This window comes from Periplaneta americana, chromosome 5 (assembly GCF_040183065.1).
Source record: "Periplaneta americana isolate PAMFEO1 chromosome 5, P.americana_PAMFEO1_priV1, whole genome shotgun sequence".
In the NCBI taxonomy this organism is placed as follows: Eukaryota; Metazoa; Arthropoda; class Insecta; order Blattodea; family Blattidae; genus Periplaneta; species Periplaneta americana.
This window is the reverse complement of record NC_091121.1, coordinates 86,197,927-86,213,128: the sequence shown is the minus strand read 5'-3', so window position 1 is coordinate 86,213,128 and position 15,202 is coordinate 86,197,927. Positions and strand designations below refer to the sequence as shown.

Genomic DNA, 15,202 nt, shown 5'->3' with positions numbered 1-15,202 from the left:
AGCTTCATAGCAACCTTATGGAGAGGAATATTTACAATTTTGTACGGTTCATATATCCAGACAACTGGAACACAATGAAACACAGATTTCTTTCTTATAAAAAGTTGGACTTAGAACAGTCTGGCTCTCAGCCATCGATTTAACGACGGTGTACCAACTACTAGGTTATTTAACTTCGTTGGAATTGGTGATAGCGAGATGGTATTTGGCGAGATGAGCCAAAGATTTGCCATAGATTACCTGACATACGCTTTGCGATTAGAGAAATCTCTGAAAAACCCAACCAGGTAATCAGTCCAAGTGAGAATCGGGCCCATTCTCGAGCGCAATTCCGGATCATCAAACAAACGCATTACCGCCTGAGTTACACCGGTGGCTAGTAGCATATTACTACTTGTCATGGATATAATTTCTAAAATTGAAATACTACGCATTTAAAGTGAAATTAAATACCGAGAGAAATATTATATTGACAACATTTAGTTATTTCAATTTTATTAATGTACATTTTCACATAAATCAGTATTGTTTCGTACATACACAGCATCAATATTATTGCAATAATTGCAATGTGTATATTGAGGTTCTTGAAATTTATATTTCACAGATCCTACAAGAAAACCGATTTTAATTGAAATAAAATATTTTAAAATGTTGTCAACTTATGTAGAAGCGAAATAAACACAACTTAATTTTATGTCAAACGTAATTTAAATTGTACATTAAAGTATTTAGTTAAATAGAAGCATGTAAGGCAAATAATAAGTAATAAAATTATTAAAATGGGCTACATTTAAATCCTCAGTAAGTATTACAATAATGAGTATAAATATTGGTTATGTAGCTCAGTATGCTATACTGTATGTGGTTGAGATACTTGAATGAGTTTTTTTTTTAAACAGCAATTCCTTCTATTTTTAATTTTAGTTAGGAAAACACGTATCCCTTTAAAAATTCCATCGTTTCGTCTTTAAACATTATTTCTTCGGCAATTTAACAGTGTGTCATTTTGAATGAGCTTAAAATACTTTAAATGTAGAACAATCCACATACACACACGTAAATGTAAGTGGCCGCAGCAGTAAGTGAACTTCGTGGTAGGCATCATAGTTAGAAATCGGCCTTTGAGTCCATATCTGGACTATTTACTTTTCTCATTAATTGTGACTCCTACCCATTATCAGTGTCCAGCATTTGCCTTGTTTGTCTGTCGACTGAATGTTACGCTTCACTCTACAGTGTGCATTCTACTGTGTTTTCTCAGATCGACCATGCTTCGAGGCTGTTACCTCCGTCTTATAGGAACCTTCGCAATGGTGAGTAAACGCGGATAAGTACAAACTCGATAGTCAGTGTTCGGAGGTCATCATATTTCTTTACTCGATCTAAATTCTGTTGAAAGCTTTAACACAAGTAACATATTGACAAATAATTTAATGCTGAAGTACCTCTGATTAAGGTTCTGGCTGTTATGTACAGTCTTAGACAAAAATTGTCGCACAGATACTTTATAAGTCCCAGAAAGGAGGCAGTGTGCATGATCAGCGACATACAACGAAACAAAACTAATGTTATTACCCCAACTAATTCCTCTCTTGTGAACCAGGTCGCTCGTCCTCTGATCATGCGCACTGCCTTCTTTCTGGGACTTAAAAAGTATATGTGCGACAAAACTTTTTTCTAAGACTGTACATCTATTGTTAGGCAGTACCGTACATCTCACTTGACGATATGTGTCAGAAGAAGAACAATATTGTTTGTATACATCTGAAATCTGATTAGTGTAATATGTTACTAGTCAATGATGTCCAATCTTCGAGGTAGATTTGTCTCACTAATGTACGGCCTCTTTCGTGGTCTTCTGCCATGATAACCATTTTTCCACAACACACACCGGATAGTTTGATTACTGATCTTCGTGTTTGAAGACTCTTCGATCATGACTCGAATTTATGGAACACTTATTCTTGGATTTTTGACAATTTTATTACCTTTGAGTCTCTCGTCACGTGCATTTAGCAATGTTTGCTTCGTTTTCTTGCCAATTTATTCCAAGTTCCATGATTTCGAATTTTTTTCTACAATGTGTTATACTATAGACTGTCTTTCATGCGCTATTTTATCTATTTTTCTATAGAAACAGCCTCCCAGAATCAGGCGAACAATAACTTTTTAAAATCAAAACTGAGTTCCTTACGACTCTCCATTGTACACAATTCTGAATGACAGACTAATAGCAAGTAATCTCCACAAGACAATCCTGTGTGCATTGCATATTTGTTTACTATGCATCTAAATGTAACTACCCCCTCTCCGTGGGGTAAGTGTACGAACAACAGTGTTACATGAATTTCACGGAATATGTAGTTTTACATTTTTATGTAAGTAACAATTTTGTGTAAATTAATTTTATTCATCTCACTGTGTTCGTGTTTAACTCATCAAACATAATGAATTTAATTTTATTGATATATTTTGAATTTTAATGTCATTTCAAAGGTTAGTTTAACAATATATGAGGTGTACGAAAAACACACTTATACATATACTGTATGTCCAACGACAGGGTTAACAGTTAAGACGTAATGATGTATTTTATCCAAAATATTTATAAATAAATCAGTTATACAAATAAAGATTAATTTAGATGAGTACGTAACAAAATACAGCACAGTGCCGATTATGGACAATTCGTATTATTCTACTCGTCTTGAATAGTTTCTGCTTTGAAAAATGTGTTTTGACTTTGAAAGGGAAACCGAGAGAGCTACAAAAATTGGTCGAGGGAAATATAGTCGGACTGTCACAGTCTGATATACGTCACAGTATTTGGTCACTATTGCAACACATTTTCAATTGGGTTTATTTTCCTTTTATTCGAACTATAGTTCAGAAATACAGTAAACAGAGTTTCTGAACGAAAACAGGTGTATGCCAAACAATAGAGTGAAGCCACTGATACCGATATAGCAACATTGCTTATCTATTAGATATAGGGACTCCTAAATTAGTCGTCAGAAAAAATAAGTCATTATATATAGCAAAGCTTTTCTGGAGACTTTAATGTACAGAAGATATTGATATTGGAATTTTAATAAATTTAATGAAGCTGCATGCAGTATCTCTTTCGTAATTATGTACAGTAGTGGCCAAAAAAAAAAAACCGGACCGACCCTTGTAGCTGATTTCAGAGCCTTGTTCACTCCAGAACACGATAGACTGGTAACTAAGACTTTCATAGTTCGAATCCTGCCTGGGAAGGAAACTATTTTTTGTTCCTTATTCAGATTTATTCCCAATACTTTTCGATTGCAGCGATATTTTACTAAATTAACTTATATTCTCAGAACATGAATTTTACTAGCACTCGAAAAGTATTGGGAATAAATTTGAATAAGGAATAAAAAAAAGTTTCCTTACCAGGTAGAATTCGAACCACGAAATTCTTAGTTATAGCTCGCGCAAGAAACGATTACCGAAAACCAATGGTGGCGTTGCTGTCTGTTTTGACGTGTGTATGTAGGCACGCCGAGGGGGGAAAGGTGCGAGCCGATGGAAGTACTGTCTCTTCCAAGAAGATGAACAAATGAGGACATCGCTGTGGAAATAAAGAACGAAGCAAGAGAAAAATTCGAAGGTAATTAAACGCGCAACATATGTTTACGAATGAAATAATAATACCGTGCGATACAAGACGCGTATTCACATGCAAACTAAACAAACTAAAACAAACTAAACAAACAAAACAAACTAAACAACAAACATACTAAAGTTGTAATGTAACTATCACAACGCAAGGCTGATTCTATCGATGTCATTTCTCTTCCGATTATACTCTTGAATATCATTCAAGCTATCTCCTGACCTTTCCTGTCGCCCGCTCTTCCTTATCGCAGTGTTTCATTCGCATTCCTTCCGTCGGTATTCCCTGCTTGCGAGACCTATACCAGTCTATCGCGCTCTGGAGTGAACAAGGCTCTGAAATCAGCTACAAGGGTCGGTCCGGTTTTTTTTGCCACTACTGCTTTTTTTAACAAATAATCTATTAACTATACATAGGTTAAAATATGGTTCTCAAATTCAGTTAGCCGGCTCAGTCCCTTTCACGCTGTACAATCGACACTACAGTAATCTTAATACAAGTAGTTCCCTAGATGAACTCAACATTTTCTACGTAGACTGAATGTAGGGAGACAACACCATTGTGAAGCAAGAGGACGACGATTTACTCGTAGTTTATTTTCGCGGATTATTATAACTTATATTGTTGATGTGTTGTGCCTGCAGCCAACATATAGATTATTATTATTATTATTATTATTATTATTATTATTATTATTATTATTATTATTATTATTATTATTAATGCTTAAAGGAAAAGATGAATGGGACATTCCATGTGAAATCGGACAGAAAAAAAAATTTAAATTTAAGGTAATACATTAAAAAAATCAAGTGACTACAGAAATTTATTTCTGCACAATATCAACTTCTTCTGTTCAATAGTCTTCATGATATTAAAAGTTGAACTAATATATTTTCCGTAAAAACAGTAGAAAGGTGCAAAGTGGCAAATTTAATGAAGTGTGCATTTCTTTTCAGATCCTGGCACTGATTGTCTTGATACAGTGTCTGGTGGAAATGAAATGTTACAGCGGAATTGGAGATGGACAGTATGCTTTATTGATTGGTGTAAATATTGATGCATTTGATGTCGCGAATTTTAGCTTCAGAAGCAGCATTGAAAATTGTGAGTATCGCAATTAAATATTGTGTCCCCGATATGTAATGAGTAGAGCCCTGCGTTTAGTTATCTAAAGCCTCCAAGCAAACCCGCAATAGTGTAGGTATGTATGGAGTATAGCTCGGCGGCATCCAACGCTATTTAGTTCGAGTCTGCTGTTTAGTGAACGTACGAAAACAAAACAAAGTTAGGCATTTGGAAATGAGTGCTCCAATAGAAGAATCTGGTATACAGGTAATTTATTATCTAGATCTCAAGCGTGTGCTACATAACCTCTAGTGCTTGAAAGTGGAATTTAACGCCGACGGAGCGCATGCGCGTAGAAAAACAGAACAGGAAAATTCGCTGAGTTTCCCTTCTACAGGGTGGCACACGAAATGTCATACCATTTATTTTACACATAACACGTATTGATTTGTATTAAATCTTTAGAAAACTATACAGAATTAATAATTAGGATTTGGAATTTTATTTCTAATGCAGAACATGTTCCATATGACGCCGTTTTGCCTCACAACCTCTTGCAAACGAACCCTTACATTGGTCACCACTTGTCGACACAAGTCTTCAGATAGAAGGGCTCTGAGCTGCACCACATTTTCTGGCCTCCTTTGGTACACTTTCTCTTTTAGGAATCCCCATAAAAGGAAATCGCACGGATTAATGTACGGCCTATGTGCCGCACCCATGTCGATGTGACATCACACGAAGATCAAACATCTCGTGCAGGTAATCCAGAACTGTGTTTGCAGTGTGTGAACGGGATCCATCCTGCATGAACCACTGTGTTTCCATAAGGAGGCCTTTTGCCATGAGATGGGGGATAAAACTGCTTTCCAACATGGTTTTGTATCGAATTTGGTTGACAGTTTCATCGAAGAAAATTGGACCGATGATTCCGTGGCTGGAAATTGCGGCCCATACAGAAACTTTCGCCCGAAACATTTCTTCTTCATGCAGCATACAAGGAGATTCCCTCGCCCAGAATCGAACGTTTTGTTTACTCACAACGCAGAATAACTTTCACCTTGTGTTCAACAGACAATCACCCGTTGTCCGCCATTTCACAAATTGATCTTTGTGCTAGTAGCTATGGTTATATCCGAATTGTGATGCTACCTATCGGATTTTCCATGACTTTCGGCATCCACTAGCGCAGTTAGAAACATCGAAACTACAATATTAAAATTTGTATGTGATAATTAAATGGTATGACATTTCGTGTGCCACCTTGTATATAATCCCTATTCGCTGGTGTACCCTTCAGATGTAAACACATAGTACCGGAGCGTGCGGGAAAACTGCTGAATAATTGTAGTGTGAACTGTTGACTCGCAACTTGATCTCCGTACCGAGCGAAGCTAGTATGATCGATGCACATCTAACTTGTATTCAAAGTAACCATACACAGAACTCTAGTAATGAGACTGTAATTATTACAAAACATTATGAACAGTTTTATCACTTTCTTGCATAATAAAACGAGTGCTGATAGTTTTCCGGTCACTTAATTGAGCTGAATGAATATTTATTGTCATGATAATTATTTCGGGACCGGAGGTTTAAAGAGAGAAAATTAAATTAACTGAGGATAACTGTTATCACGGATTGCATTCTGCAAGGTGATCCCAATAAGAACAATTGCAATTAAATTATTCTGAACAACTAAACATTCGAGGTTATAAAAATAAAATCTAGAAAAACAGTCACATAAGAGCAGAGATGGTAGGAATAAATGGTTCCTTAGAATTAAAACAACTGAACATTTGAGGTTATAAGAACACTTTCTTCTGAACTCTTTTATCATTTCTTATCTATAATTTTGAACATGTTTAATTTTATTGTAAACCATTTTACTTATAATACTAATTGTGAAATTATTGTAATTAATTATTGTTGCATGTTGAGACTGTGAGTCTGACGTAATCATTAGTGATACATCGAAGCAGAGACGATACAAATAAACAAATGAACATAGGAGGTCTACCTAAAAAAAATTGAACTTTGAGAAGGGATCACTATGTTTGGGAAATAGTGTTGACATTTCAGACCAATAGACTATAGTTTTGTTAATTCGGCCACAGAAGACGGTGGTATTATGTTAGTCATACAGAGAATAAAATTCATGACCGTAAAAAATGCCGCTTGAAATCAACATCATTTAAGTAGCAAAATGTGATTTGCTATATTGAATTATTTCAGCGTTACAATTGCTGGTCTGTTAAAATGTGTACGTATATGATAACGTTATGTAATTTGTGTTCTTTTGTTTTGTGTGTTTTTGGAAAATATAATTTCAATTAATGCTCCACCATAAATGTTGTAACTAAAACCATGTGCATCCCTTGTGTTTATCGTACGGCTCGTTCTCCCCCCACACGTTACCTGCACTTGTTTACGTTTTCACTGTGCCTAAACGAGACGGTCTACTGTACCTTAATGTTTTATTTTACTACCTCAATAATACGTAGCTTCACTGACTTACGGAATAATTACCTTCATATTTTAAGCTTGTAAACGAATCACCATTGGCTAAAAATGACAGCCAACCTCTCTTGCATCCTAATGCAGGTTTGAATGTTGTACAATTATCCTGTTTTGCTATTTCATGATCTAGTATCTAGTTAATCAAATATTCAAAATCAATAGAAGACAGTAGACATTTTTCTGTATATTGGGCAATTATTTCTTCGCTTTTTAAAATCTATGTTAAACATACGCCTTCACATAATATGCTACCGACCCGTGTACAATTATTAACTTTGCCACCATCTCATTTTCTTCCTTTTTACAATATGATGTATTAAAAGTGACAATACTCGCAACTTGCAAGTCCGACGCCGACATCACGGCGAGCATAGATGGAGCAGCCAATGCTCACTTGAATGTTCGGTTCGGTTCAGATGTAGCACCAACAGACATTTGTAATGTAACATCACATTACAACCATTATGTTACAATTTATATCTCCGCCTTTCATTTGTAAGCTCTCCTCTTATGCTGGTAGTCATATAATGTTTTGTTTAGTGTTTCAAAATATATCTATGGCTGATTAAATATTTGTAATTTTTTGTTTGTGTTACAGACAAATATTTTCAGATTACATGCTGCGTCTACGCAACTACTGATATTCTTACAAATGTATTGTTGGTTTATGCAACCGTTAAGGTAATTCAACGAAACATTGTTTGTTATTTTTTAGTGTTTAGTTCTCCACCTTAATTTATGCATGCATTTTAATGAATTTCCATGATCTTGTCTTAATTGGAAAGAAGTTTAAAGTTGTTATCATAATAAATTCCTTCAACACCAGTTGAAACAGTGTCATACGATTTACAGCTTGAACTTATTGATCTTCAATGTGACCTAAGGGCTAAAGACCGTTTGAATAATACTACTAGCCTGGTTGAGTTTTACAAGACTAAATCTCAGCAATAATATCCACGACTACACAGACTGGCTGTAAAAATGATTGCTATGTTTGGCTCAACATTTATGTTTGTGAGCAACTCTTTTCTATAATCAACTTTAATAAAGGCAGGCATCGAATATCTGTAACTGATGTTTCAATATGGTCAGTACTGTTCCTTTCAGCTGCCAACAGCATAAAACCTCGTTTTGATGTGCTGATAAATAAAAATATAACAAAATGATATTGTATGTTTAAGTAGCTATAGAATTTCTATTATTTCTGTAAAATAAATATTTCTTTATTAATTAATAATAGTCTAAGATAGCTTTGTAAACACTGAACGGGAATTCATTTCATAAACACTCGTACCGTACTAGTACTTCCTTTTGTGTACATTTTGTACGAGATCACCCCTTCTTCCAGTCCACCTTTATACAGAACGCAGCCAATATCTGCATTCCGCTTGCGAGCTGTGAGCCGACTCGGAGAGCGCAAACCTTGTGCTATAGAGAATGATAGACCAAAACCGTTCATTTTTATTTAGGGATGTATTTAATGGTTTCGCAGGCGGAATCAGAGGTAGGTATTAGAGTCGTGCATTACAGGCCCTATATTGGTTCAAGTTTGTCGAGTATGGCGAAGTTCGATATTCGCCGAAGTTCGCTCTGCAGAAGGAGGCCTGTCGTATTTGTTTCACCTTGTTATAAAAATATTCACTGTTCTCTACTCATGTTTTAACCGCTTAAGGATTTTAGAACAGATCTTGCGATTAGTTTTTCATATAAAATAAGATGAAGTTTTTAATGTATTGGTTGTCTCTCTCATGTTCGAACATTTCAGGACACTACTACGTCTACTATTCTTCGTGTGATAATTTTATGTTAAACATATTCAGTCAATCTCTTATGTTAATTATTTATTTTCTTTCGAATTTACAACGTTTCTTCTAGTCACGTTTATCGTTGCATAGTGTTTTATTGAGTCATTTGCTCTTCTTACTGTTCCGATAATATAATTATTTTAATACGTAAGTTATCTCCAATATCATAACTTAATTTATTTGTTTTGTTTAATTCGGAATAAGCAACGGACATGTTAAGGAAACATATTTAAAGAACAGACAGTGCAGAATTTTTAGAGAATTTATTAACTTATATTTTGAATATGTCACTCCTAGTACACTACTGTGAGAACATTAGGACTACAACTGGGTAGACCAAGTACGTTGGATTCAGATCGTGAAACAACGTATGGTCTGATATGACGACGACCCGCTTGGAGTTGGACCATATCGACATATACTACTTGTTGGAACATTTTATATTCAATACTTCTGACGTATTTTCCATGTCTTCTGTCACCAATTTCAGAGATTCGTGGATGATCATGATTATTAAATTATTATTTATTTGTAATTATGATGGAATTCGTAATTTTCTAATTATATTGTTAAATCTTTGTTAAGATTTTAAAAGGAACTAGGCAAATAAATTTATATATTTTTTGTTTTATTTTTCTACAGGTTTAACTGTTTGTTATTCTTTTCGCTTATTTTATTATACTTTGTGTGCGGCAAGATTCGATCTTTTATAGTTACTACTATGGAACATTCTGGTTCATATGAAGTTTCGATCGTTTACGTATTTCCATTTTAAAGTAGTATTAAGTAGGATATTTTATAATATAAGTTCGAAATTAAAAGTACAAAAGAAAGAACCGGAGATTGAACTCTCTTAGGTAGTCTAAACATTCATACGAACCTTTCACCCTATCTAAAGGTATAAACTACAGTACCTCGAGTGATCCGCGTATTCTTTACTCAAACACATCGTATGAATCAATGCATCAGTCAGTCCAGCCATCTATGTATATTTATTATTTTAATATTGTTTTCAAGCATTACTAAAACTAAAATACAAACGTTGCGAGTTAGAAAATTTCGACGAAAAGTATTATATGTCTATCCCAATCGTGTTTTGCGTGATGACAAAAACAATAACATTTATAAACGGCTTGAGTCAGACACCCTATGACAATACAAAAACAGGACAGCAAAACTGCACGCTCAGAGCAAATATTTCGGTATCAGAGACGCCGAAAAATTGCATTTCCTTCAAAATATAGAAATAGACTTTTGCTATATTACAGTATTTCCTCGTTATCCCTTCAGCGCTTGATTTTTGTCACACTCTGTACTTCTACTTATACACTGATAACAGAAATAACTACTAATCAGGTCCGAAATTTGGTCCTTAATTTTTAAGATAACATGAAACATTATACAGGATGTTTTCGGGCTAGTGTTACAAACTTTCAGGGATGATGGGGAAGGGCACACGTATCAATTTGAGATAAGGAACCCTGGTCCGGAAATGACTGAGTGGAAAGTTACAAGCAAAAATAGTTGTGTGGAAATGAAATAATTTTATTCCTCTGTACAACTTATTTATGTGTATTAATCTGTACATCTTACATATACTGTATTCATCTGACGTTATTTACGTTGTCCACTTACAGTATTCAATTCAGTGCGCTGTCTAAGGGGTGGGGACAGGAAACTACACTAAAACAATGCAGATAGTGTAATGCGTAACGAACATGGTCGATCCTGATATGCACGTCTGTAGACAGCAGTGTATGTGTACAAGTTGCAGTGTCCAGTCGATCAGTCCTAGTGAAATGGAGGAGTACACGAGAGCGGAATAAACAGACCTGATTTTCGAATACGGATGAGCCAATGGGAACAGTAGACAAGCTCACAGATTGCATCGGTCAAGTAGCCACGTAGGAGACATCCAGCGCATGCCACTTTCCACGACTGTTCCAAAGGTTAAGAGAAGGTGGGCACGTGGTGCGAAATTACAATTCCATTTCCACACAACTATTTTTACTTATAACTTTCGACTTAGTCATTTCCGGACCAGGGTTCCATATCTCAAATTGATACATGTGCCCTTTCCCATCATCCCTGAAAGTTTGTAACACCAGCCTGAAACATCCTGTATAAAGATTCCACAAATGAACTTTCCGGTTTCAAACACCTGTAACTTAAGTTTACTGAAACTCAGATAGGCTACTTAAAATTTATATCGACAGAAAGAGAAACTCAGAAAGTTTTGTTTTATTACATCGCATATGGTAAATCTTCTGCGTAGTAACATTTTTTCATTGTTGAGAAGAAATGGATGAAATGGCGAACAAAAAGTATAGCCTATTCTCGCAGAAAGAAAATCGCAGCACTTTGTTTTCTGGTTATAGGACCTGCAGCAACTTTAAGTTCTTTCACATAGTCGACTTCGGTATTAGCAGCTCCCTGCTGGTTCTGATGGTAAATTTTCGCGGACTAAGTGCGAAAAATTTCACGGACATGCTCAACTGTTTCCTCGCTTATTGGCGGGCATCCGGTTCATTTTCTCTTACAAATGCATACCTCTTGCCTTAAAATCAGAGTGTCACTTGCGAATTGTAGACCCACTACACCAAACCTTATTCGGAAATGTCGTTGGACACTAATAACTGACTAGTTAACATGAAAATGAAGAATACAAAAAGGTTTCCTGTCCTCCATATGAATCGGTATGAATTTTAAATATCTGAGTTCCAATAAACGTAAGTTATATGTGTTCGAAACCGGAAAGGCCATTTATGGGAATCCTATCCTGTTACTTCTACCCAAGAACAATGTCTTTTGACCCAGACTATTTTGTAATTTAACGTACTCGAGACTATTTTGTAATTTAACGTACTCGTAAAACTCAAATTTACTCGCTGTTGTACAAGATATTATATCATATGTGAGTGATGAGCTGATGACTGTATCTTTGCAGGAAGTGGTAAGCTGTGTAATTCCATGGGTGTTACTGAACACGATCAGCTTTATGTACCAGATCTTTGGAATAGTAGTCACCCTCAGTCATAACGAACTAAAATCAAGCAAGCTCTACATTTCACTATTCAGAACAGGTAAATATTACACATCTTTACAGTAGGCCTACATAGTGCATATATAATAAATAATTTTAATTTTATGCAACACAAGTTGATTCTTCTTTTTTTATTTATCATGTAACTAGTAACAAGTTAATGAAGATGGAGAAAATTTATATTTGTGATATGTAAACTGAAACTTGAGGGATTTTAATAATTTAACTGTAATCAACTAATCTTAAGTATGTTGAATAAATTAAACAGTCTGTGCTTATCTAGTATTACATTTATAGCATTAACGTTTTCAGTACTAGTGTACCATTTGTAATCAACTAAATTATTGGAAATATTTCACATGACTTGGTGGAATGGACATTATCTAACTGGTGCAGGCCGTTTAGGCTGATGTTACGTGATTCCGCTTAAGGGGTTAGGTACAGCTTACAGCAGCAAAATTTTGGAAATATTCAATATATTTTTTCCTCCATTACTGTATCTTGTACAATGATTAAAATTAATATGTGTAAAACACTGTCCTTTTGCTACATGAAAAAAAAACGTTTTTACGATTTAAAAAAATATTATTTATATATTTTTTCAAAATTCAAAATGGTGGCAGTTCACTGTGCAATGATGAAGTTTTTCCCGCATGGCTCAAAAACTATCTAACATTCTGTGATGAATTTTTTTGTGTGTATTTTTGCATGTCATATCTACAATATGATGCAAAATCACTTCTGTACCTTTGATAGATTGTCTGATAAAACAATTAATTCATTTAAAAAATTGTCAAATATCAGTATTTTCTTTTAACACAAAATAAAAAAAAATATTATTTATTAAGGAATGTAATTGAAAGAGCGAATGAACGATTTATCGAACAATCAAATGGAAAGCCACACTCTTATGGTCTAGGAGAGAGGAAATTTTCACAAAAAATGCCACAGGCTCATGTTAGTAGATGTAAAGGAACTTCTGCGGAACAAAATTTCGGCACACCGGCGACGCTTATATTAAAACCTCGGCAATTATTGCGAGCGCCGTTAAATAAAACATAACTTAAATTTTTGTACGACTGCCACAAACTCTTCTGTTTCAGCGTTACAACTACTGTTATGCATAAACCATTATTAGCCACCGGTGTAGCTCAGTCGGTTAACGTGCTTGCCTTTCGGTCAGGAGTTACGCTCGGGCGTGGATTCGATTCTCGCTTGGCTGATTATCTGGTTGGGTTTTTTCCGAGGTTTACCCCAACCGTAAGGCAAATGTCAGGTGATCAACGGCGAATCCTCGGCCTCATCTCGCCAAATATCATCTCACTATCACCAATTTCATCGACGCTAAATAACCTGGTAGTTGATACAGCGTCGTTAAATAATCACGTAAATAAAATAAATAAAACATTATTTTCATGTTCAGACGAACCACCAAATTTAACTTTACCTGTTTTTATAAACAATGACTGGAATACAACAGCAACTCGGCAACCGTCTCTCAGCCGATCCGCTCACTAACTCCGTTTACGCAGAGAGCTTGTTATCGTCATACGCAGCGTAGTTCCAATAATTTGACACACCACAAACTAGTAATGTAAAATATTACTGAATGTAAGCGTTAAAACATTAGGTCTATTCACTTACACAAATTAAGAAAGAAGAGACTGAAAACTACCTACTGTATCTTCTGAAAATATTTGTTGTAAATGTTTAAGGTGAGATGCACCACTCTCTGCAGTTCTCGTTGAGACATTAAGGCGATGTTTCCTTGGATACTGTTTTTCAGCCTTCCAGGATATTTGGATTATTTTTACACTTTTTCTTTCAGAATCCCCATAGTTAAAAATTAAAAGTGGTTAAGTCCGCGAATCGAGTAAGCTACATATTTGTACAGATAATTATTACATTCGGAAACCAAGCATTTTCGGACACATGTTGTAATGAACTTCCGGACACATGTTGTAATGAACTTTTTGTATTGTCTATATATGGGAAATACATACCTGAAATTATGCCCTCTATTTTTGAAACATCCTGTATAACGATCTGTTCTTTATAGCCACCACGTTTATTTTGCTGAGTTCTGTGCTGCATATATTGCACTACTGGCCTCCACGGCAGTCCAGATACCGTTATAATGATGAAGATGAAATGACACCACAACCCAGGAAGAGGATTCGATGCTTCATGTGTTTACGTAATGTAGACTTTCATGTAAATGACGATGAACATGACCATTACGGGCAGAATGACGACGAAGATGACGGCAGTCTCTACGAACGGAAAAGAACAGTCATAGATATCCTCAAGAAGTTTCATGAATGTCACAGGAACAGTACGTAAGGTATGTTAGTAGAATTAGTAGAATTGGTCTTGTACGTAAGAGTATGTCATATCAGGAACGATACAAATTTCAATATTCTGACAAATATATTGGACGAAGAAATTGAACTAAATGTAGGCCTACAATATCATTGTGTTGTTACACTTATATTTTAAACTAAGAATCACTCTTACACATTCTGTTTATACGATTGTGATGTAGCATTAGGTCGAAAATACATATTTTTGGAATGCATAACCCACATAATAGGCTTAAATAATTAGTTTCAGACTCGCTATTTGTGTGAATTTTGTCTTGGTTTACCGAAATAAAATTCTTACTTCTTTAGTTTTTAGTTTGTTATACGAAATATAAAGGCAAAGAATTGTGCTACGGTACTACAAAAATGCTATTACGAGTTTTCTCTAGAAAAATATACTTATTTTTTTCACACATACCGAAAAGGCGGTGACATGTCATCTGTCTAATATTGATCATATTTAGTGCTATCTATGAATCACTTCATTGTGTAGCGATGCACATTAAATTAAATTTAATATTTTTCTAAAAAATAGCATTATAATATCTGAAAGTATTAGATTATGTGCGAATGTATTACAATAACAGTACTGGCGTATAATCTATCATAAGTAAACATTTCCTTCTCACATTATGTTCTTTCCTTGCATTTTCTCACGGTTACTTCCACTTCACATGTAGGCCTACTCGTAGGGACCAATCAGAAGAGTCAACATTTGTTTGATCTGTCTCTGAACTGCTCATCTTTACTTATTACAGAC

General features: G+C 35.1%; 1 protein-coding gene across 1 annotated transcript; it reads left to right on the top strand.

Annotated features, from left to right (window-relative positions):
* The first annotated feature begins 1,251 nt into the window (after positions 1-1,251).
* LOC138700426 (uncharacterized) lies at positions 1,252-14,422 on the top strand. The gene is made up of 5 exons (XM_069827043.1): positions 1,252-1,316; positions 4,603-4,750; positions 7,830-7,912; positions 11,984-12,119; positions 14,139-14,422. The coding sequence occupies exons 1-5, from the start codon at positions 1,272-1,274 to the stop codon at positions 14,420-14,422; spliced, it is 696 nt and encodes a 231-aa protein (XP_069683144.1). The 5' UTR covers positions 1,252-1,271.
* The last annotated feature ends 780 nt before the right edge of the window (positions 14,423-15,202 follow it).